The sequence below is a fragment of the Sceloporus occidentalis genome, unplaced genomic scaffold, assembly GCF_023333645.1.
Source record: "Sceloporus occidentalis isolate IW3139 unplaced genomic scaffold, rSceOcc1.0.p SCAF_2, whole genome shotgun sequence".
In the NCBI taxonomy this organism is placed as follows: domain Eukaryota; kingdom Metazoa; phylum Chordata; class Lepidosauria; order Squamata; family Phrynosomatidae; genus Sceloporus; species Sceloporus occidentalis.
Window position 1 is genome coordinate 272,075,995 of NW_028316982.1, and position 25,583 is coordinate 272,101,577.

Genomic DNA, 25,583 nt, shown 5'->3' on the forward strand with positions numbered 1-25,583 from the left:
ATGGCTGAGCCAAAATTTGAACCCTGGTCTCTAGAATCGTAGTCTAACACTTAAACCACTGGTCCCTAATGGTTTGCAAAAAATAAAACATTGCCAGAAATGTACACAAACACATATACCCCAGAAGCCAATTCTGGCAGTAGCTTTTTGTGGCAGGAACGCACCAGCTCTGTCTACAAAACTAAGCACTATGCTGAGCCATGTTGGACTGAAGCCACTGTGAAACAATAAAAGGTGAAGCCAACGTGTGTTACCTTCTATGATGGTATGGATACACAACTTCTGGCTAGAGCCAGTTCAGGGGAGCCTGCATACATTCCTTGTTGTTGTTCTGTGACTTTCAAATTGTTTCCAACTTATGGAGACCCTACGTCAAACTTATCATGAGGTTTTTGTGAGGCTGAGAGTCTGTGACTCACCCAGTGGGTTTCTATAGCTGAGCCACTCCACCACCTTGGCCCAAAAATGTGCATTGTTTACATAAAATGGCAAAATCAAGCTTTGTTTCCTGGACAAAACAAATTTATTTATTTATTTATTTTGGAATACTTTCAAGCTGTGAGCAGTGGAATCTCTGGATGCCAACTCCATGGATATGGAGGAACCCAATGCATCAATATATAGAGTATAATGAATTGCACTCTGCTTCCTGATGTGGTGTTGGCATCTCACATTGGAAACAGCTGTGGAGCAGAGTCAGAAAACGGACCGCACGTTCCCAAAACAATGGCTAGAACTCACTATTGCAGTTATGGATCCATAACCTAGAGTTATGCATCCATAACTGGTATGTATTCATAGTCACTATGTATTCACAATTGTGGTACTGTTGCTACAGTCGTAAAAGTTCCCCAATCCTGGTGTACTGACAGCATCCACTGCAAGTAATGGAAGTATGTTCTATCAACTGGGGTGCAGCAGTCTGACATTTCCAGCCCCCTCCTGCTATTAATAACGGATTTCAGTTCAAGGAGGAATTGCAACAGGAATCCTTCTTCTGTTTACTGCACTGGAGATTGCTGGCAGGTGGGAAGTGGAAATGTCAGTCTGCTGCATCCTGATTGACATGAGAACAGAGCTCCACTATTTGCAGCAGCAGCAGCAGCAGCAGCAGTTGATTTCTGGTAATTCAAACTTGGTGGGAAGAGATGCACCTTTCATTTAACTTAGAGTGCATCTGCACTGCAAAAATAATGCAGTTTGACACCACTTTAACTGCTATGGAATTCGTAGTCTGTGGTGACACCAGAGCTCTCTGACAGGGAAGGCGAAATATCTCATTAAAGTACAAGCTCTGGAATTCCATAGCACTGAGCCATGGGAGTTCAAGCAATGTTAAACTGCATTTATTCTGCACATATATAATAAAATACATGCAGAATAAATTTTATAATGTAGCATATATAATATATTATATATAATAACATTTATTCTGTGTATATAATGAAATATAACAATGCTGCAGTGCAGATGCAGCCCAAATCTAGGATTTGGGGCAATAACAACCAAGAACACAACCAAAAAACCAGCACACTTTGTGCTCACTGCTCTTGCAAAAGAAATCATTTGGAAACGGTTTGAAATGGATATGTTTCAGCCCTATCTTGTATCATGCACACAGTTATCTTTCCTGAGTGGGTTTGCAACTAGGAAAAAACCTTGCAATTGGATCTCCAAAGGGGGAGAACCAAGGTTGCTAGCTCACCCCACGGGGGTCAGCCCAGTCCCACACATGCAATGACCCATCGCTTGCCGCTGATAACAGTGTCTGGGGCTTGGAGGGGTGCCAGGTGTGGGTAGTCACTAAAGGAGGGTGCCCTGCAGCACTTGCGCCACTGAAGACATGCCCTTTGTGAAGGAACAGCGGCTTGGCTTCCTGCGCCGAGGGATCCCAGTTGTGTGTATCGTAGATGTGGATGGTCCCATCAAAGCCTTGGATGAGACAGAAAGAGAAGTCAGAGGAGGCTGTCTTTCTCCCAGCATGGAACTCAAGGCAGCTCATCATATAAGTTTAAATCAAGAACACTTACATAATAATGGGTAATACAAAAGCTGCAAAGCAACTAACTAAGCAGCCATGTTAAAAACAGTTCAGAAAATAGCTGAATAATACAGGTTTCTCTGCAGTCCTTCTCAAAATGGTGAACGGGACATGACTTCACCTCCTGCCACCATTTTGAGGGGGAACCAAAAGGAAAATGAGTGCTTGGCATTGCCATATGGAGGAATGTATGTTGGTAATAGCTTGTCCCCCCCCCCCCCAGTTATCCACCCTTGATTTATTTAATTTATATCCAGCCTTCCTCCCAACAAGGGATCCAAGGCGGAGCTTTTCCCTTGTGATGGAAAAGTTAAAAGTAAGCAAACTATAGGTCGAGTCTCTCTTATCTAAAACACTTAAAGCCAGGAGTGTTGGGGTTTTCTAAGATTTTGGAATATTTCCATATACATACAGAGATATCTTGCAGATGAGAGATGGAAATGAAATTGTAATAATTTTGTGCATGGAACAAAGTTTGCATACACTGAACCGTATGCAGGAAGCAAAGGTATCCATATCTCTGACACCCACGAGCACAATTTTGGATTTTGGAGTATTTCAGATTTTGAAATTCCAGATAAGGGATACTCAACCTGTAATAATAATGATGATATAAATACAGCACACCCCCATTTACCTGTTCTTCTGCATGGCCACTGAACAGCCCAAGGCACAGGTAAACAAACAGTTCTTTGCCTGCTGGTGAAAAGAGAAGTCCAACATACCCTCCAAAGTAGGCCGAGAAGGCCTTTGTTTGTGTCCTCCAAAACAGACTTCAGATGGCAGTGGGACCAAAAGAAAGCTCTCTTCTAAAATCCTACAACCCTAAAGTTGGACCGCAAGGGACATCCCGTCCAACCCCCTTCTGCCATGCAGGATGACACAAAGCACTACTGTCAGGAAGTTCCTCCTAATGTTGGGGTGGAATCTCTTTTCCTGGAGCTAGCATCCATTCTTCCATGTTCCAGTCTCTGGAGCAGCAGAAAACAAGCTTGCCCCATCCTCACTATGGCATCCTCTCAAATATTTAAACAGGGCTATCAAGGGATGTGCTGGCTTAGTGGTTAAGACGCCAGTTATGATCAGAAGATTGGAAGGTTGGCAATTCGAGTGCCGCATGAAGGGGTGAGCTCCCGTCACTAGTCCCAGCTTCTGCCAACCTAGCAGTTTGAAAGCATGCAAATGCAAGTAGATAGATAGGTACCACTATCAGCATTTGGTGCAGTCATGCTGGCCACCATAGTCATCCTCAGACAACGCTGGCTCTTTGGCTTAGTAATGGAGATGAGCACTGACCCCTAGAGTCAGTTATGAGTAGGCATTCATGTCAAGGGACCACCTTTACCTTTTACTGTGGCCCCTCATAACCTTCTCTTTCCTGGGCTAAACATACCCAACTCCCTAAGATGGTCATCAGGGCATAGGGATCTTGAAGCACTTTTGAGACTAACTGAAAGTTGTTAGCATGAACTCTGGTAGACTTGAGTCTCCTTCCTCAGATGCATCTGGTGGAGTGGAAAGCCCAGGGGCAGACCTATATAGTCATCTGTATAAGAATGTCTATTGGAATGCAAAGCTTTGTGGGTGGGGAAATGAGGTGACAAGTTCAATAAAGTGAAGTAACACTTCAATATTCCTGGGCATTCCATTTTGAACCTTAGAACAGCGGTCCTTGATCAAAAAGACTACAAAGGAAGATTGTAAAAATCTGCGAAAGATCCCTTTGCAGACTGATTTAACAGCCTGCCAAAGCTATGCTTTTGGACTCATAAGGCATGTTTTCCAGACCTTTCACCATTTTAGTTGCCCTCCTTTGGACACACTCCAGCTTCTCAACATCCTTTTTGAATTGTGGTTCCCAGAACTGGACACAGTATTATTCCAGGTGAGGCCTGACCAAAGCAGAGTACAGTGGTACTTCCCTCAATCCAGGCTATACTTCAATTGATGCTATCTAGGATAATATGGCTTTTTAGCTGTTGTTGGCTCATGTTCAGCTTGTGATCCCACATATAGACACTACAGTCCTACTGATTTCATAGAACCATAGAATCCTAGATTTAGAAGAGACCACAAGGGCCATCCAGTCCAACCTACTTCTGCCATTCAGGAGGACACTCAAAGCACCCCCAAGAGATGGCCATCCAGCTTAAAGACCTCCAAAAAAGGAGACTCCCCACCCTCCAAGGGAATGTCTTCCACTGTCAAATAGCTCTTACTGTCAGGAAGTTCCTCCTAATGTTAAGGTGGAATCTCTTTTCCTGGAGCTAGCATCCATTGTTCCATGTTCCAGTCTCTGGAGCAACAGTAAACAAGCTTGCTCCATCCTCATTCTTAATGAAAGCAAAACACCACAGCAGATGGTGAACATCTCTGAAGACTTACCTGATAGAGAAAGGCAGCCTCTGAGAAGAGGAGCAAAGGAGATAGTCAGGAACTCTACTTCATGGAGATCAGGAGTCGGTACACAGCACTGGACCACAGCCAGAGGGCTGGTTGTGTTCCTGAGGTCTCTCAGCACCACATGGCCTCCGGATGAAAGCTGGGCTATTAGTGGCTCATCTGTGGCAGAACAGTCCAGTGGGTTTTGCCTGACCCCTGCACACCATCTCAGCCCTCCTGATGCCAATGGGACTGGCACATCCCCAGCTGAGACCAGGAGATGTGGCGGTTGTCTGGTGTCTGCAAGGAAGAGCTGCCCCTTCATGCTGCAAGCCAAGGCGGTGACTTCATCCAGGAAATCTACAGTGGAGACCTCTTCATTGCTTGGGGAAGCTAAAGAGAAAGGAAGGTGTATATACTTCATAGAATCGTAGAGCTGGAAGGGACCTCAAGGGCCATCCAATTCAACTCCCTGCCATGCAGGAACACAGAATGCAAGCACCCCCGGCAGATGGTCATCCAGCCTCTCTTTAAAAACCTCCAAAGAAGGAGACTCCATCACTTTCTGAGGGAATGTCTTCCACAGTCAAGCAGCTCTTATTGTCAGGAAGTCCCTCCTAATGTTGAACTGGACTCTCTTCTACTGTAGTTTGCATCCATCATTCTGTGGCCTAGTCTCTGGAGTAGCAGAAAACAAGTTTGCTCTGTCCTCAATATGACACTCTTTCTAATATATAATCAGGGCTATCATATCACCTCTTAACCATCTCTTCCCCAGGCTAAACATACCCAGCTCCCTCAGTCATTCCTCATAGGGCTTCATGGTTTCCAGACCCTTCACCATTTTAGTCGCCCTCCTTTGGATACACTCCAGTTTCTCTATGTCCTTTTTAAATTGTGGTGCCCAGAACTGGACACAATATTCCAGCCGGGGCCTGACCAAATCAGAATACAGTGGCACTATTACTTCCCTTGATCTAGACATGATACTTCCGCATTGGCTTTTCAAGCTATTTTGCTTTATTCTGCATTACGTATACGGGTGTATTTGCGTGTTGGGTGTGTGTGATTCTTTGTATTTTAATATTATATTTTAGTAGTTCATATTATTTCAATATTTATAAATGTTTAATGCTATAACGGTTTGTAACGTGCTATATACATGGAAAACACTATATAAATAAATGATAACAACAATAACAACAGGAACAGGAACCCAGGGACATGTGCAGGAAGGGCCAGAGGCAGTCAAGACCCAGCAGCTGCAACCTAACCAGCTGCTGAGCAATGCAAAATCACACGCATGCACACACATTGGCTGGCAACCTGTTGGTGATGTTATTGTGTGCCTTCAAGATACGATTCTTGTCCTCAAATAAGGGACATCCCTTATACAGTCACCTCTCCATTTTCGCAGGGAATCTGTTCCAGACACACAGCCTCGCACAAACATGGAAATTCACCTATATTTAAGCCCCATTGGCTTGAATGGCAGTGCGTACCCCATTTTGTCCCCCTCCATTTGACACCCTCAAATGGGCGAGGGACACAGACTTCCAAGTCTGTGAAAACAGAAGGGCGGCTGTAATACAAAACACCTGCCAGACCTATAAGGGGCAGGTTTTCTGGCCTTCAAATAAGGAATGTCCACCATAATAAAGTACACTGGCCAGCCATATAAGGGACAAGCTTTCTGGTTTTCAAATAAGGGACTCCCTTATAAAAATGGACGTCTGCCAGTCCTGTAAAGGACAATATTTCTTGCCTTCAAATAAGGGGCATCCCTTTTAATAATGGACACCAGCCAGCCCTAGAAAGGACAAGCTTTTTGGCCCTCAAATAAAGCATATTCCTTATAATAAGAGATACCAGTCAGCTCTATAAGGGACAGGCTTTCCTGCCCTCAAATAAGGAGCATCCCTTATAATAGAGGACACTGACCACCCTTATAAGGGACAAGCTTTCTGACCTTCAAATAAAGGATATCCAATATAATAAAGGACACCTTCCAACCCTATAAGGGACAAGCTTTCCTGACCTCAGATAAGGAACATCCTGTATAATAAGGGGCATTCTCTATTCTTCTAAGGAACAGGTTTTCTGGTTCTCAAATAAGAGGCATACCTTATAATAGGGGACACCTGTCATGGCTCTAAGGGACAAGCTTTCCAGCCTTCAAATAAAGGTCACCCCTTATAATAAAAGACACCTGCCAGTCCTCTAAGGGACAAGGTTTCTGACCCTAAAAAAAGGGATATCCCTTAGAGAATAAGGGACACTTGTCAGTGCTCTAAGGGACAAGCTTCCTGGGCTTCAAACAAGGAACATCCCTTATAATAAGGGATATCTGCCTGCCAGCATGGCATAGTGGTTTGAGTGTTGGATTAAGACTCTGGAGACCAGGGTTCGATTCCCAGCTCAGCCATAAGACCCACTGGGTGACTCTGCACAAGTCACATGTTCTCAGCCTCCAAGGAAGGCAATGGCAACCCCCTCTGAAGAAATCTTGCCAAGGAAACCCCATGACAGGGGTGCCTTAGGGCCACCATAAGTTGAAAATGTCTTGAAGGCACCACCAACAAAAGCCAGCCTTACAAAGGAGAAGCTTCCTGGTCTTCAAATAAAGAATATAATAAGGGACACCTGATAACTCTATGGAAGATGAGCTTTCCAGATCTCAAATGAGGGACACTTGTGATCAGAAAAGGGATACCTGGTAACCCAATTTTCAAGGGAAAGGCATTCTCCAAGGTGAGAAATCCCCCCCTCCCAAATCCTCACATAGTGTATTGATCCTGAGAAGGACCTCTCCAGCAGATCTCAACCGCCATGCAGACACCTATAGGGAGAGGTCCCAAACCATTTATGGTTTTAAGCATCATGACAAAGACTTCAGACCAGAATTCAGACTGGAAGCATATTGACACCTTGAATGTTGACCGCCTCCTGCTCTTACGGTTGAGTCCTGAAGAACAAAGGAGAAGACTGAAATGCACAACAATGAAAGATTACCTGCCATGAAGAGAGTCTGCTTGGATTCAATGTCTGTCACCTGGAGGTTGCCAATTCTCAGCCCGTGAAGGACCCGGGAGGGTTTGGAGACAGCAGTGGCAATTCTTGCCCAGCCTTCATCACCCCCTGGGAGGGTAGGGATGGTGCCCAAGAGTTTAATAATGTCTAAGGATGGGGAGGTGGAGACAAAAAAGAGAGAGAGATTGTATATTCTCAAGTCTAGAAATTTTAGTCAAAAAATTGACTCCAAAAACTTGTGTTGATGTATCCACGGGTCAATGTAAGTACTGTACTGTACATTAATTCTTATTTAAAAAGGAAACGTTCCGTGGTGAAAAGCAAGAGTATCATCTGTTCTGGAAGCTCTCATACCATGAAGCCTTTAAGATGAGCATAAACAGTTATGCATGCTGGAATTTCATAAGTTTTCTGGCACTGTTTTCCTTTGCTTCATCCTTTGCATCGTTTGTTACATACAATGATTTACTCTCAACTTATCCACAAGTAATATCAAAATCCATAATTTTGGCCCCAAAACCTGTTCTCAACATACATGAAGCTGACATATAGTTGAGTATATATGTTAGTTTTAACAGAGATTTTCACCCTTCACCTGCACTCAGGTGTGGAGAGGTTGGTGGCATCCATGTCAGTAGGGCACTGAGTCCACTTTGATTATTAGACTGTACTTTAAGAACAATCCAGGGTGCTGTGCCAATTGTGGAAGGACAGCATTGAGCACCTTGGGTGGTTCTTTTGAAATATCCCAATAACAACACAATGGAGTAACACTAAAACAGTTGCCCCTTGGATCTTGTGGGGGATCCGTTCCAGACCGCCCTGCGAGTTCCAAAACTCATGCATATTCAAGCCCCATAGGCTTGAATGGGGCACATGCATGTGGGGCACTCGCCACAGTCATGTGCCCTATTGAGGTTAATGGCAGTCGCCCCTCTGTGGATTTTCAAGTCCGTGGAGGCTGCTTCCTCTATGCTGGGGGGTGCCTTAGCTGTTGTGTCTCAGCCAACCCTTATATTAATGTCATATCAAAAAGAAGGGTCCAAGGAGAGGAGGGGTCTTGGGGTAGCATTAAAAAGTTTGTATGTAAAGTACAGAAGCCCAAATAATTCAGTATTATATGATAATACAATGTCACAAATTGCTATTCAAGATTCTTCAAAAAGTCCTCCACATACAAAGACACGGCTTTAACTGCCATGGTTCAATGCTAGGGAATATTGGGATTTGTAGTTTGCTGTGGTCCCAGAGCTCTCTGACAGGGAAGGCTGAATACTGCACAAAACTGCAAAAGCCAGAATTCCATAGCATTGAATCCTGGCAGTTAAAGTGGTGTCAAACTACCTTCAGTCTGCAGTGTAGATGCAGGTGAAATCCAGGTGACTGCATGGCTTGAAGAGTTCAAATCCCTCCATGGTTGCTATGTTTTAGAGCCAGCATGTTGTAATGGTCTGAGAAAGCAAAGCACTACAAACCACTGGGAAAGCAGGGTTCGAATCCCTAGTCGGCCATGCAAACCCACTGGGTGACCTTGGGTGAGTCCCAAAGGCAAGCTTCCCTGGGCTAAATCTGTCCAAGAAAACCCTGTAGTAGGTTCACCTTAGAGTTGCCATAGCTCAGACATGACTTGAAGGAGCACAACAACCCAACCCAGGCAAAACCTTTACAGCGGACCTGTGGCTTAGCCACCTTTGGCTCACACACCTGTCCCATCCAGTTCCATGCGCCAAATCTGCAAGCCGCTGTCCGGGGGTCCACTTGTCACCAGCAAGCTAAGAGCAAGAAGCAAAAAGGAAGGGAATTCTTAAGCAATGGAGGGAATCTTTTACATTCACCCATCTCCCAACCCCAGGCATTGGGCACATACTCTTTCTGGCCTCTCTGCAAATTTGACAATGGGAGCGAACCCGAGTTCTGAATCACTGCTAATATCCTGTCTTTCTCCCAGCATAGAATTCAAGGCAGAGTGCATAATAATAATAATACTTTTCTGCTTCTCCTCAAGGCTTGAGGCGAGGTACAACATAATAAAATTTTGGGAGAAAGGCGGGATATAAGATGATAATAATAATAATAATAATAATAATAAACACAATTAAAAAAAGAAAAGAAAGAAAACACATAAAACCAATCTATGATTCTAGCAGTTAAAATATAATATTAAAAGCAAGTATACTTGGTTAACAACAGGTAATACAAAAGCTACAAGGCAACTAAATAAACAGCCATATTAAAAACAGCTGAGAAAACAGTTGGAAGAAACAGGTCTCCTGTATGTGAAGCACTTGGGATCAGAAGTGTTTTGGATTTCAGATTTTTATTGATTTCTTTTACTTTGGAATATTTGCCAATTCAAATCAGTGGCCAAAGGAGCGGCAGAGAAGTTGCGATGCCACATACCTGGTTCCTGGCACGTGCTTCAGCCTGTACACAGGGCCATCAGAAAACCCACCGTGCTCAACCTTAAAATCTCTTTCCGGACACAAGCCCTGTAGAAATCCAAAGCATTCACCTGAAAGCATCTAGTCTGATAAATTCCCCATAGATCAGTTACATTTGCAACCCAAAAGGGATCCCCAAAGTAAATGGACACGGATGTCTATCTTTTCCAACTAAAAAGTCAATTCCGCTCCAAACCCTCTAGCTGCCCACAGGGGCATTTCTGCCAGGTTCCCTGCACCCTGAGCCAGATGCTGCCCATCCTCATCTATTCCTAAATCAACGTTATAACCCTTCATATATATTCCTATATACACTTCATAAGCAAGGTTGGCTGGTTTAAACCAGGTTAATTTAAAGCACAATTTAAACCAAGGTTTAATGTAACAATGGTTTAAACTACCCTGCTTTAAACCATGGTTTAAACTACCCTCTTGCTGGAACAGCAATGACTACACCAATCCAACACTCAGTCTATAATAATCCAAAATTACTAGTCTGAATTTAAACATTGTAATTGTAACAGGGTTAAATGGCCCTTGTTCATTGTTAGACCAGTCTCCAGTACCAGCTGCTTCTTTTTCATCACTTTGGCCTGTTACAGACTGCCAAAATAAAGTTGCTTCAGGTCTCTTTGGAGGTATGCTATTTAAATGATGCATGGGTCCTAAGAGTCCAGAGGTCGGGCCAAAGCCACACTCCATTCCTAAGCACTGGAGTGCAGCTTTGGTGCAGCTTCCAGATTCTTAGGATGCATGCATCATTTAAACAGCATACCTCCAAAGAGACCCAAAGCAGCTTTATTTTGGCAGTCTGTAACAGGCCTTTATTTTCTAGTGCAAGAAATGCCATTTGGAAACAGAGCCTTACCTAAAGAACTGGCTTTAGAAGAGCACTCTTTTTAAGAACAATTATTATTTAAGAGAGTGGCCAGAACATCTGGGATGCATTTTCCTACTTAATGTTCCAATTTTGTCCTATACTGATGTAGTCCTATACTCCCACATATAAGCTACAAACGTCTCAATATAATTCCCGAACTTTGATTGAAAGATATATAAAAGCCTAGTAATTCTGGATTGTTAAAGTTTGAGTGTTGGACTACGACTCTAGAGACCTGGGTTCAATTGTCGGCTCAATTGCCTTGGGCAAGTCACACTCTCTCAGCCCCAGGGGAAGGCAACGGCAAACCTCTTCTGAACAAATCATGCAAGAAAATCCCATGATTTTCTGCCCCTTGCCTGCCTATTTTTAAATTTTAATGCTGTTTGTTTCAATTGTATTTATTTTAAAGGTTTAATTAATTTAAATTAGAATTTGATGATTGTATTTTAGTTGAGGGATAAGGGAGCGAATTTTAGTCTATATGTGTTCAGTATTTTTATGTAATTTTGTAAACTGCCTTGATCTTTTGGAAAGGCGGTATATAAATTAAAAAAATTATCATTACTTATTATTATGATAAGTTTGCTTTAGGGTCGCCACAAGTTGGAAACGACTTGAAGGCACACAACCCACACACCACGTTACTAGAAAGCATCGACCCACGGTTGATCAAGCTTTCAAATACCGTCCTGTCCCTTGCAACCCTGTTATAAACTCTAGGTAGGAGGCTAAAAACAGGGATGGGATGCAAAGTCCCTCCCAAGATCACAAACATTTGGAGTGTTGTTGGTGCCACCATTACCTGGTTCTCCTTTGCGTACAGCCTCTGAGGTAGGACAAGCTGGAGAACTTCATTCCTCTTCCCAGTTTCATAGCCAGCTACACAGACACCTAAAGGAAGAATCACCAAACCCAGGACTCTGAGACCAACTCAGGTTCTGCAAAGGTCAAACAACAACGCAACTCAGCCGGAGGGCAGTGCTCCTACCATTGGCACAACCTCCGAGTTGGCATGCCCTTCCACTAATAATCTTAATACAGATTGAGTTTCCCTTAGCCGGAATCCCAAAAGGTGAAATACAGTTGGCCCGTCAAAGCCACAGATTTTTCTTTATCCACGGATGCAAGCATCCACAGGTTGAAAATATCCCAAAGAATGTAAATCCCAAAAAGCAAAGCTTGATTTTGCCATTTGATATAAGGGACACCATTTTAACTATGCTATTGCATGTAATGGGACTTGAGCATCCATAGATTTTGGTATCCTTGCAGGGTACAAGACCCAAACCCCAGCGGATACCAAGGGCCCACTGTAATAATAATAATAATAATAATAATAATAATAATAATAATACCCCATTGTATTTAATGCAACTTGATTTTGTTATCCATGGGAAGACTTGGAACCAGATCCCAGTAGATACCAAGGGCCCACTGTATTAGTAATAACAGTAATAATAATATAATACCCCATTGTATTTAATGCAACTTGAGCATCCATGGGTTTTGGTATCCACAGGACATCCTGGACCCAAACCCCAGCAGCTAGCAAGGGCCCACAGCTTTATTTACACAGCGCTGTAAATTTACACAGCAATGTACATACAATCAGTTAAAAATAGAACAAAACAAAATAAAATAAACCTGCCCAAGGTGCACATTCTACTTAAACAATTTAACATAATACATATTAATACTTCCAAATTTTATAGCGAGCTACACATGACATTAAATATGCTGCAAATAACCCGCCTCGATCCTCAAAAAGGGAGAGGCAGGATACAAATAAACATTCTATTATTATTAAACCTACAATAACAATCAAGAGGTGTCTGGGAATGCTTCCCTGAACAGTATTCTTTAACTCAGCTTTAAAGCTGGGGAGTAGTCGTTGTTGTTGTAGTAATCATCATCATCATCATCATCATCATCATCCCTCCTTATATATAAAATGGGATCTGAGCATCCACAGATTTAGGTATCCACAGGGGGTCCTTGGACCAAACTCCAATGAATATCCAAGGCCCACTGGAGATTGTGTATAAAATTACCTTCCAGCTTTGTATATAAAGAGTCTTATGAAACATACATGATTTTTTTCTTTAGATCTGGGTCCCATCTCCAAGATATCTCTATTTATTGTTGTTGTTGTTGTTGTTACTATTAATCCTCCATCCTCATGTGCAGAAACACCACTCACTTTTTTCTCCTGTCCATTCGATGACTCTGGTGGGATCCTGAAGCTCAAACGCATGAAGGTCGTTGTATCTGCGCAAGAGGAGCACATGGCTAAAAGGCATGCAATGTAGGCGGCTGAGCAGTGTGCATCATGTGTAACTGGCGAGCGGAAAAGGTCCACAACCCGCTCCCAAATTACAAATTAAGGCTACCAGCCTTTATATTTCCAAGGGAGCATGTCCTGGGGGTACCATTTTAACCACGTTGGGCCCTTGGTATCTACTGGGGTTTGGTTCCAGGGCCTCCTACGGATACCAAAATCCATGGATGCTCCAGTACCTTATATACAACAATATGGTAAAATGGTGTCCCTGATATAAAATGGTGCAGTGGAGTTTTGAAAGCTTGCAATATATGATGCACTTGCATTTGCTGCATGGTTTGTTGCTCAATAAAGACACAAGCTTTCTCCTCTGTGGATTTTGTTGAATAATAATAATAATAATAATAATAATAAATAAACAATTAAGAAACCAGTGGAGCTTGGAATGCTTGCAACATGGTGCAATTGTTGCATTTTTTGGTTGCCCAGAGTAGATACAGTCTTGCTCTTCTGTGGATTGTGTTGAATAATAAAAATATAACAATAATAATAATAATTTAAAAATTATATCCCGCCTTTCTGGTTGGATTGAGGCAGCAAACAGCATTAATGTTATTCCGTATTATGATATTATTATTATTATTATTATATAATATTACGATATTATTCCATATTATATTATGATTCAATATTGTTCACTATTCAATATTCCACAGCAGTGAAGAGGCCCCTCTGGAGCCTTGGAAGCTTGCAAGGGCTGCATTTGCTGCACTTTGGGCTGCTCCATAGAGTCTTGCTCTTCTGTGGATTGTGTTGAATAAGAAGAATAATCAATCAATCAATCAATCAATCGGGTGTAAGAAGACGCACCCAAATGCCTTGGAGCAAGGCAGCCCTAACGCAAGAGTCCCTACCTAGTTCCTAGAAAGATGGCTGGGGGATTCTGGGAGTTGTAGTCCAAGGACAGAAAGTAAAAAAGGAGGCGGGGGGGGGGGCTTGCCTAGGCTTTTGTTTCTGCAATGGCCTGAAAAGCAAAGGCGGTTCCTACAGAGAAAGGCCCGGGAAGCCCTTCGCTTACAGCCGGAGGGAGTCCAGGAGCCACGCTTCCTCCTCTGCTTCTGCTTCTTCTTCCTCGTCCCGCCGCTCCATCTTTCCTCTCCTGCGCTTTCCTTGAAGGCACTGGTTCCCAAACGGTGCCCTTTTAAGAGGTTTTGGACTTCAGCTCCCAGAAGCCTCGGCCACGTTGGCCAATAGTCTGGGATTCTGGGAGATGAAGTCCCAAAGCCCTTTGAAAGAGCACAGTTTAGGGACCATTGCTTTAAGGAGAACAGGCCAGAGGAGGGCGGGGGAGGAGGAGGAGGAGGAGGAGGAGGGGATCCCACGTGACCCAGCCCCAGCGTTCCATGCATCCTTCTTTGGCCCAATCAGCCTCCGCCGGAGCGGGTGACGTAGCTCCCTCGGCTGACGTCAGAGCAGCCGAGGGGAACCCCCCAGCTGTTGGCGCGTCGCTTTGCACGTGGGAACGCGCTCAGGATGCGGGCAAAGGGAGACGCGTGTCAAGGAGAGGGAGGAGAATCCTTTTTTACATCCCCCTCTCTCTGAGGCCCTCCTTTTCCAGGACCTGCCCTACATTTCGTCCTCCTGTCCGGGGAGGAATAGTCCAAACTGCCCTCCATTTGGAGCATCACTAAGAAGCAGGAGTTCATATTTCTATGAGTGCTTTTTCTTTGGTACCGAGTGACATTCGTTTTTCCCTCAAGTGTCCAGTCCAGCCTTTGGGGGCCCTTTGTCCTCCTTTTGCCCTTAGGACATTGGTCACTCACTGGGCTTCTAGGGCTGAGCAGGATTCAGAGCAGGACTTTATCACACAGGGAAAATCCGGGCTTTAACCAGCGATTAGCCCATGAAAGTCGTGCCATTTAAGATTTGCACAGAGATATTGCGCTCAAAGGGCCATTCTCCTGAGAAGGGAAGAGGGCTTGGACTGGAGGGGATGCTCTGGCCTTCTTTCTCCATCAAGGGATAGCAAGGAATCCGGCGGAAGACCCTCTTGGGAGTCCGCTTCCTCAGGTGCCTCAGAAGTGGCTTGGAGGGAGTCCAGAGGCGCTAATGCTGGCAATTTCCCATTTCGTCTCATGGAGAAGCAGGCTAAGCCCCATTCACCCCAAAATCAAACAGGAGGCATTGCTCTTCAATTCAAATGAAAAGACAGTGGGGCCAGAACGCATTCACTTAAAGTCACTAGTTTAGCGTAATTGTGTGAATGCGCATTGCGTTCAAACTGGCTTCCCATTGCCCGAAATTGCATGTGGTAGTCTATCACACAATAACATGAGACCCCATGATTGCTTTCAGATTGCCATTGGATGATACTTCCAATTTCCCTTGTCTGATCAACTCCATTGACCCACTTGCCAGGTAGGGATGCCAAGGTCCCCTCCAACCAACCCTCCTAATCCATTAGGATCCCAAGAGCCCAAGGGGTGCTTCTAAACAATCCCTTTGAAGCCCTCATTGGCAAGAAGTGCTTTCACTGAGGTCTCATCTGCCCTTGCAGAATCAATGCCATTTGATGCTGCTTGAACTGCTGTGGCCCCATGCTATGGAGTTCTGGGATTTGCCGTTTGGTGAGATATTTAGCCTTCTCTCTCAGAGAGCTCTGGTCCCACAACAAACTACAAATCCCAGGACCCCAGAGCACAGAGCCATAGCAGTTAGAGCAGTGGACTTTATCAGATGGGAGGGAAGTGCCCAAATCCCGTGGATAGAGGGGATGAAATCTGGGGATATCCTGCAAAAGTGGGATAGTTTTCAGATGACGTCGCTCGATGTCGCCATTATCCCGGACTTAAACCGTTCATTAAAAGGCACTTTTTGCCACTTATTTTGGGGAAAATTCTGGAGGAAATAAAAAGCGGCACATTTTGGAGGCTCAATTCACAGGTTAAGTCCGGGATAATGGTGACATCGCACAACGTCATTTGAAAACAATCTCGCTTTTGTAGGATATTCTCAGGATTTAAAACCTGTTTATCCACAGAATTTGGGTGCTTTGCCTCCTGTGTAATAAAATGTCATACTGGATTATTTCTGCAGTGCTCATGAAACATCAGAATCCAGAAGAACATCATGTGTTCCAACGGGATCAAGATTGAGCTAAGTATGGATTATTTAACAGGTGTGGATTCTTCTTTTAATGTGTGTTGGTCTTTGAATCCTGTGGTTCCCTGTTCTCCATTGCCCATTTTGACATGATAATCATAGAATCATAGAGTTGGAAGAGACCGCAAGGGCCCTGATCCAATCCAACCCCATTCTTCTGCCACGCAGGAAATCTCAATGAAAGCATCCCCATTGACAGATGGCCATCCAGCCTCTGTTTAAAGATCTCTAAGGGAGGAGACTCCACTACAAGGGAGTGTGTTCCACTGTCAAACAGCCCTTACTGTCTGGAAGTTCCTCCTAATAATGTTGAGGCAGAATCTCTTTTCCTGCAGCTTGCATCCATTGCTCTGGGTCCTAGTCTCTGGAGCAGCAGAAAACAAGCTTGCTCCCTCCTCAATATGACATCCCTTCAAGTATTTAAACAGAGCTATCAGATCCCCTCTTAACCTTCTCTTCTCCAGGCTAAATATCCCCAGCTCCCTGAGTCATTCCTCATAGGGCATTTTAGTCGCCCTCCTTTGGACACATGGCTCCAGTTTCTCAATGTCCTTTTTGAATTGTGGGGCCCAGAACTGGACACATTGCTATTCCAGGTCAGGCTTGATCCTGGTGGCACAGTGATTAAATGCCTGTACTGCAGCCACTCACTCAAAACCACAAGGTTGTGAGTTCAAGACCAGCAAAAGGGCTCAGGCTTGCATTCTTCGGAAGAGGTCACTAAAATGAGTCCCCAGATTGTTGGGGCAAAATAGCTTACAGTTGTAAACCGCTTAGACACTGCTTAGGCGGTATGAAGTGGTATATAAATGAAACTTGTTTGTTTTGTTTGTTTTGATCAAGGCAGAATAAACTGGCACTATTCCTTATCTTGATCCAAACGCTATACTTCTATTGATGCAGCCTAGAATCGCATTGGCCTTTTTAGCTGCCACATCACACTGTTGACTCATGTTCAACTTTTGGTCTAATAGGACTCCTAGATCCCTTTCACACATAGAAGTCTCTCATTCAGCCAGGTGTTCCCCATCCTATATCTATGCATTTCTTTTTTTCCCTGCCTATGTGCAGTGCCTTACATTTCTCTGTGTTCAAATTCATTTTGTTAGCTTTGGCCCAGCTTTCTAATCTATTAATGTTGTTCTATCCATGTGCACAAAGTCTATACAATTTTTGGAGAAATAGAACCATGTGGAAAACATGGAAAAGATGCTGGTTAGGTCATAGGGCTGCCATAATTGTCCACTTTTACCAGGGACAAAATGTAGGACAAATTCAAGACCAAACTGTAGGGCAACTGCAGGACAAAACTCAGCTCAAAATGTAGGACATTTAAGGTCCACCATTTTTCTTCAATGTCCTACATTTTGGGCTGAGTTTTGTCCTGCAGTTGTCCTACAGTTTGGTCTTGAATTTGTTCCACATTTTGTCCCTGGTAAAAGTGGACAATTATGGCAACCCTAGGTATAGACCTTTTCTCCAGATGGATTTGTCCAGGAACGTGATATCTATAGTTTGACTCTGCTTTCATAGAATCATAGAGTTTGAAGAGACCACAAGGGCCACCCAGTCCAACCTGCTGCCATGCAGGAACTCTCCCCTTTAACTGCCATGGCTCCATATATCTTTGAAGGAGGCCAGATATATAATACACACACACAAGACACAGACACACACACACAGTGTTTTAAAACAGAACAGATCCGTGGGACTCTCAAGGTAGGGTGATAGATGTGGTATATTTATAGAGCTGCAGGGCTAACTCCTGCCAGAGAGAGACAGCAATGGGAATTTCATGCAAGGAGTCCAAGATGCTTTGTCTAAAACCCGATGGAGAGAGGGAAGGAAGTAAATAGAAATTCAGGAGCAGAAGACCAGACACAGAGACAAAGAGAGAGCATGCATAGATGGGTTGGTGAGCGCAAAGGCAGCTGGCAGAATGAGCTTCCTCCTTCCTTCCTCTCCAGTGACCTTCGCATGGACCTTCCTTCACATGTCTCTTGCCAGACAAATGGTCCTACGCAGAGTAGGACAGGATGCCACCTGCTGATGGTTAGCTTTCAGTCAATTCCTAAAACACAACAAATGAGAATGATCCCTCTTGGGATGCTGAACGACCCTCTTGCCTTTCACCATATACTTATATATAATATGATTTAAAATATAGTACTTACACTGACGCGTGGATATCTCGGCTCAGGTTTTTTTGGGTCACTTTTTAAACCTAAATTTCTAGGCTTATACATGAGTATATACAGTATGTTCAGAATTAGTAGGCCATCGGCGTTTGAAGCTCAACATGTCCAAGATGGAGCTTCTTGTCTTTCTTCCTAAGCCCACCCTTCAATACCCCTTTTCTGTCTCTGTGGACAACATTTCTATTCAACCAGTCCAGCAAGCCCACAGTCTTGGTTTCATCTTTGATTCTTCTCTGTCGTGTATCCCTCAGATCCAGACCACAGCCAAGGCTTGTAGATTCCTTTTGTACAATATTGCCAAAATCCGACCATATCTCTCCACCTCTACTGCCAAGATCCTGGTCCATGCCCTAGTGATCTCACGACTGGATTCCTGTAACGTCCTCCTGGCTGGGCTTCCTCTTTCTCACCTCCGTCCTTTAATCTCTGTCCAGCATTCAGCTGCACGCATTATCACTTCCACCCACCACTCTGACCATATCTCTCCTGTCTTGGCATCCCTTCACTGGTTCCCCCTCCCTTTCTGTATTCAGTACAAGCTCCTGCTGTTGACGTTTAAAGCCCTCCATGGACTGGCCCCTCCTTACTTATCAGACCTTCTTTTCCTCACCTTCCCACTCCGTTGTTCCCTCCGTTCTGGTAGTCAAGGCCTGCTGTCCCAGCCCAGGATTTCCTCTGCCCCATCCCGGATTCACCCCTTTTCACTTGCTGCCCCTCACGCCTGGAACCTTCTTCCCCCGCGAACAAGAGCCATCTCTTCTTTAACCAGCTTCAAAACGGAGCTGAAGACCATCCTGTTCAGAGAAGCTTTCCCAGGCATTGCATAATTGTTGCTTACTATTTGATGTTCTTTTGTTGTCTGTTTTATTGAATCATTTCCTGTATTGCTATGTATTTATATGTATTATCCTACTAAAGAGGCAGGCTAGCTCCAACAGGCCTCCCTGGAAGATTATTAACAATCCATTAAGAAGCCAAGCCCTCCCTCCAGTCCATCTGCCTTGGTCCAGGCTTCGGAGGTAGAGAAGAAATGCTGGACCTCTTACCCTTCCCCTCCACCACTCCCTTCTCCTTTTGTGTCGTGTCTTTTTAGATTGTAAGCCTCAGGGCAGGGAACTGTCTAATTAAAAGATTGTATGTACAGCGCTGTGTAAATTTACAGCGCTTTATAAATAAAGGTTAATAATAATAATAATAATAAGAAGAAGAATAACAACAACAACAAGGAGGACAAGATGATGGGAGGCCTGTTTGTAGATTTATACAGGGGCTTGAGAGGGTCCCACCTTCCACTTGTCACCCTCCTACAGATTTCTATTGTTTTTACTACCTTTATTCTTCACACACACACACACACATCTATGAATGAGGAAAAGACAGAACAATTGTACTCTGCCTTTTGACCTGTAGTGTAAGACACTCTTCTTCAGGAAGCTTCCCAGTATTTTGTTTAGTATTAGGCATTGCCTCTGTATTTGTATTTCTTGATGGGTTTCTTCTTCTTCTTCTTAAAGGAAATGGGAAGCCTGGGTTAGAAGCTCTTCTGCAATAATGCTCCTCAGACTTTGGCTCTCCAGATGTTTTGGATTTCCATTTCCACCAATCCCAGACAGCAGAGACATTGTCAAAGTATTGGGAGAGATGGGGAAGGCCAGCCTTTGAGAAGTGACATAGAAGAGCCTTTTGGAAAAGAAGTTGGAGACACTTACGGAATTTTCTGGAGCAGAATCCCCTTCTGGAGAAGAATCTCCTTCTGGAGAAGAATACATTGGCTCTGGAGATAGTTTTTGTCTCATTCCAAACTTACTCCTGCCAAAAAGAAAAATAAGAGGTCAACATACCGTCTATCCCCATTTATCAAATGACAAAAAATGCAGCACCTTCTCTGGATCTGCTGTTGTATTAAAAGGTGCCCCATTACCCCAAACTCAGGCCCCGATCACCCCTCAATTCTGATATCAATTTAATATTAAAGGGACACTGCAGTGGGTGACTTGGAAAGGTGACCCCAAGGCAGAAACCTGGCAATATTATATTTGGGAATCTGGCTGGCTCCAGCGAGGGAGGAAGCAAAGGCACCCGCCGCCACAGTGAGATCAACCAAGGCATCGGCACAATCCCTTTTGTCTATGGAGGGCAATGATGGGATTTTGGTGGAAGGAGATCGAAGGAGAAGGACTGTCTGTGCATACTCAGACTGAGGACACTTCTTCAAGAGTGCAAGATTTCCTTTGTCTGAGATATTCACACCAATTGTCCTAGCATTTTCCTTAGTCTCTCAAGCATTCTTCTCCATCTAGGAAACCATTTAGTTAATCCATTCATTCTGAAATTACTGCCCCAAGACATGATTTTGAGTACTTATATCAGTGCTTGCATGCTAGCAGTTTGGTCTAGTTTGGGACTGTGCAGACACTCTGTTGGTTCTACTAGGCTCCTCAATAAGCCAGCTGCCTCACATGCCAAAGTGGCTACTGAAATCTCTCCATTACAGATGCCCATCGAGTTGAACCAAGCTTCAATATTGGTACAGTATCACCGTTAGCAAGGCCCCCACTATTCACCTTCTCCCCCCTTTCCTTTGTTAGTTCTTGTTATGTGCACATGTGCATGTGTTTGCTTCTGCATGTGTTCATTATTTTCTTAATAAAACTGCAAAACCTATTTGGAATTGCCTCTGGAGTTCTGTGTGATTTGGAGCCGGTATAACAAGGGTTAAGATCCCAAGGCTGAATATTGCCCCAGACAAGGTATTTCATTTGAGCTATTAAAATTCCCTCTAAAACATATCAATTTGTGGGTGCCCTCCTGGGACCCCCAGCATTTTGGGTAACAGTCCACCCACCCACCGCTGTCACCTGAAAACATGTTTTGGAATAAAATCATCTGGGAAACAGTACTGTAGGAGGGCATGATTGGGGTTTCTTTCATACAGAAGAAGGCACAACTGTCAGGGAACAGAGCACACTCGGGTTTGAATGCAGAATAAGCCCAAACTGCCAGGGAGCACAGCAAACTTGGCGGCTAGACTAGATGGCACTTTGGGTCCCGTCCAATTTTACGCTTCTATGATTTGTCCTCTAAGCAAACTGTTTTCAGGAAGAGAATACTGATATGGCCAGGGACTTTTCTATATGGAGAAGGCAGGAAATGTTACTTACCAAGCATATATATACTTCTTAGTCATTATACCAATAGTCACCAAAAGCAAGGCCACCCCAAGCAGTGAACCTAGCATTAGCATTTTTTTGGATTCTGGAAAAAAAGGAGAGCAGAAGAAGCAAAAAAACGAGAGGTCACCTCTGTTCACAGGCCTGGAAAGAGGGTTTCTGGGGGTGTTTTTCGAATACCTCTTGCATACCTCTGTGCTCCAGGATCTGTCCAAATGTCAGCTACTTTGCATTTGATGCGGTGTTCATGTTTGACAGCCAAGTGGACAGTCTGCAAACATTTGAACCCTTGGAGAGGTATGAAATGTGTTTGCAGGTAACAATCGTGGAAAAAATTTGCACGAAGGACTTGAGTGGACATGTATCTGAAGGATCTAGTGTGTGCATCACTTTGTAGTTAGGGACAGTCAGCCACTGGTTTTTATACTTTGCACTAAGAGTAGGCATGCTCCTGATCCTGGGGGACCACACTGGCAGATTTTGGCTCCTTCAGAGCTCTGGAGGGCCATTTTGGTAACTAGAAGTCCCAATGTGACACTTCTGGCTGTTTTTTGGGGATAGGGTTAACCGTTATAGATATGGGGAGTACCCTGAATCAACATGGGATGATCTTATACAGAATGGTTTCATATTTAAGATGTGTTTGTGTGTGAGGGGAGGCTGGGCTGCAAAACAACTTTTCCAGTCAAATTTTAAGGGTGTGTGTCCCAAGGTCTTGAGGTCACAGAGACTTCACTAGGTCCCTTGAAGGCTGCATACAGCCGGTGAGCCACATGTTCCCCTTTGCACAATTCCCATGGGACTCTGGGTGTCCTGTTATCTTCCCAGCCAAGGTGACTAGATGTCCTCTTTTTTCAGGACATGTCCTACATTTCAGCCATCTGTCCAGGAGGAATTTTAAAAATGTCTTCCATTTTGAGCATGACCAAGAAGCATGAATTTATATTTATATGGCCCCATTCCCACTTACAAATAAATCAGTGTGCAATCTGAATCGATGGATCGACAGCGGAGCATGGTTCCCACTGCATTTGCCCTGATCACATTTTCTCCAACTACATTTGCCCCGCTCGCATTTTCCCCCTCTAAAATAATCCACTTGTGGTTCCCATTCATGAATGAGTCAATTAAAAACGATTCGGTTCCAGAGGCCGAAGGGGAAATTTAAATCGATTCCGATCTGCATGTGGTTCTCACTTTTGCACATTCGATTTACTGAAAAAGAAGCTGAAAAAAATCAGTGTCAAAAAGACACGGGTTAAATGGGTCTAGTGCATGGCACCCCTCTCAGAATTGCTTCACCTATTCAGATTAAGTGGCAACCAGGGTTGTTTGAATTGGTTCAAACCGATTCACAATCCAGTTTAAAAGGCAGTAGGAATGAGGCCTATGAGTGTTTTTAGCTTTTGTTTTCTAACGCCTTACATTTGTATTGAATACCCTACATTTTGCAGCTCCTTGTCCTCCTTTGCACTGATGACATCTGATCTGCCTATGTCCAGCTCCGTTCTAGAGCCCAAAGGGCTGTTTCTACTCTAGCAGTTCCATATGGCCCTGGCCTTCAGTCCCTGAAGAAACCCTCACTGCCAGAAATGGAGGTCTTTGGTGACATTCCAGCCCTTCTTTCAGCAAATAACTCAAATGGGGTAGGCAGACCTCAGGGATGGCACTTTTCTGGGCGACGCGTGTTGAAGTAGCAACCAAGATCTCTACCAACTGGCATGCTGGAGGGGACTTACAGGATTCCGCAGGGCAATCCTAATGTATGTTTGGACCAATCTGAATCCCATTTGCTTTGTGAAAGCTTATGCGGATGTCATGATGAGTTGCATGTGCACCTTGCCTGCCATAATATGATGGGAATCTGGCTTATACATGAAAAACAGCATTGCTGAAACATGGTGATCTCAGACACAGATGCTGAGATAGCAATGGAAGGGAGGCGAGCTTGAGTCAAGATTATTCAAGGTTGTTTCACAACTACAAAGGGGTGGCATGGGAATGGGCTTGGATTGATAGTTTTTTAATAAAGGTTTTCTGAGTTATAACTACTGAATCTTTGGATCACTGAACTTGGTATCCTTCCAGCTGTGACAGTGGCATGTGGCTCCTATCCTTTGTGGGAGCCCGGCAAGGGTCTCCAAGGGTCTTTCATGACCTCTGCCACAACCATAGCCAATTTTGCTATGCAGTGTGTAAAGCAGCATTTTCCCATGTGCTCTCATCAGACTTAGAGCCAAAGTCTCAAAATGTAAACTGCCTAGGTTATTCAACCTTTCTTTGGTGAGAGATGATGAATCCTTTGCAGCAGGCACAAAAAAAGAATGCAAAGGGCACGCCTTTGGGGCAACAACAGGGAAGCTGATGGAAGAGTGAGGGAACCCAGGATAACTCAAGATATTGTGATACTCACTGATCTGTTCTGGAGGGGGCCCACTGTCAATGCTTCCTCCGAATCCCCGACTGCTACAGTATGGAGGAGCCCATCCATAAGCGCAATGGCAATTCTTGTTGTTATTGCACACCTGAAACACATCAAGTAGTCGAGCAGCACATAAGGGAGTGGATTGGTCTCCCTTTTCCCATATTAATTGATTATCTTGGTCTTGTGGTCTTAATATGCTACAAACTAAGCATGAGTCGTACAACAGCCAAAAAAGGCCAATGCAATTCTAGGCTGCATCAATAGGAGTTTAGCAACCATTTCAAGGGAACTAATAGCACCACTCTATTCTGCTTTGGACAGGCCTCACCTGGAATGTGTGCAGTTATGGGAACTACAGTTCAAAAAGGATTTGACAAGTTGGATCATATTCTTTCCAAAAGAAAGCAAACAAGATAGTAAATGGTCAGGAAACCAAACCCAATGAGCAGTGATGTATTCAAGTCTTTTAGTCCACGTCTCAAGTCACATCTCAAGACTCTACATTCAAGCCTCAAGCCGTGTCTCAAGTCCTTGCAAGACACTTTCAAGTCAAGTCTCAAGCCAACTTTTAACACAGGGTGCATTTCTCAGAGAGGAACAACAAACACATTAGGCAATGGGCTTGAAGTGAGGGTTGAGGTCGCTTGGCAGCCTGTCTCTGCTGCACATGAAAAGCTTTCAAAGGATTCTGGGCACCACAATTCAAAAAGGATGTTGAGAAATTGCAGCATGTCCAAAGTAGGGTGACCAAAATGTTTAAGAGTCTGGAAACCATGTCTTATGAGGAAAGACTTAGGGAGCTGGGTATGTTTACCCTGGAAAAGAGACGGTTAAGGGATGATTAGATAGCCCTCTTTGAGTATTTGAAGGGATGCCATATTGAGGAGGGAGCAAGCTTGTTTTCTCCTGCTCCAGAGACTAAGACCTGAAACAATGGATGCAAGCTCCAGGAAAACAGATTCCACCAAAACATTAGGAAGAACTTCTTGACAGTAAGGGTGTCCAAAAGTGGAACACACTCCTTCCTGAAAGTGTAGTGGAGTCTCCTTCCTTGGAGGTCTTCAAACAGAGGCTGGATGGCCATTTGTCAGGGATCCTTTGATTGAGTTTTCCTGCATGGCAGAATGGGGTTGGACTGGATGGCTCTTGGAGTCTCTTCCAACTCTAGGATTCTATGGCGGGGTACAGACGGGCAGGGGAAGACGTCTTGGAGGTGTATTCTGCTGAATACGGAGCCTCCAGACCGCCCACCCCGGGGGCGTGGCTCAGGAGATGGGGCTTCCACATGGGGGGCAGTGAAGACGCCTCACCTGGGGCCGTTTCTGACCCGCAGTTTCCAAACCGCCACCTCGGAGGACGCTGCAAAGAGAGAGGCAGCTTCCTCACGGGTGGCCAAAAACGGGGCTTTTTTTTCCTTTGCCGGCTGGCGGATGCGCAACTGCGCAGCTGCAGCACTAAGCAGCGGTGGCAGAAAGCTTATGGGCACATTTAAAATGCCCAAGCCCCTTTAAAACTTTTTTCCCTGCTCTGCCCAAGAACAATGGTGGTCTCCTGCCAGCTGGTGATCAGC

General features: G+C 44.3%; 2 protein-coding genes across 4 annotated transcripts in view; both read right to left on the bottom strand.

Moving 5' to 3' along the window:
* Positions 1-500: 500 nt before the first annotated feature.
* Positions 501-14,298, bottom strand: LOC149320194 (integrator complex assembly factor WDR73-like). The gene is made up of 8 exons (XM_089513120.1): positions 14,137-14,298; positions 12,978-13,045; positions 11,580-11,668; positions 9,854-9,942; positions 9,158-9,225; positions 7,436-7,600; positions 4,427-4,816; positions 501-1,932 (listed from the first exon to the last, which is right to left on the bottom strand). The coding sequence occupies exons 1-8, from the start codon at positions 14,205-14,207 to the stop codon at positions 1,697-1,699; spliced, it is 1,176 nt and encodes a 391-aa protein (XP_089369246.1). The 5' UTR covers positions 14,208-14,298; the 3' UTR covers positions 501-1,696.
* Positions 14,299-17,948: 3,650 nt separating this feature from the next.
* The window catches only part of LOC149320195 (disintegrin and metalloproteinase domain-containing protein 21-like), a 44,599-nt gene continuing 36,964 nt past the window's right edge, over positions 17,949-25,583 (bottom strand). For 2 of the 3 annotated variants that reach the window (XM_089513122.1, XM_089513121.1), the window contains 4 exons: positions 24,002-24,113; positions 21,580-21,673; positions 20,128-20,227; positions 17,949-18,291 (listed from right to left, as the gene is read on the bottom strand). In XM_089513122.1, coding sequence (XP_089369248.1) covers positions 18,274-18,291; positions 20,128-20,227; positions 21,580-21,673; positions 24,002-24,113 — 324 coding nt within the window. In that variant the 3' untranslated portion in view covers positions 17,949-18,273. Of the gene's footprint in view, positions 18,292-20,127; positions 20,228-21,579; positions 21,674-24,001; positions 24,114-25,583 lie in introns of those variants that run through there. The other variant, XM_089513123.1, reaches the window with a different exon arrangement.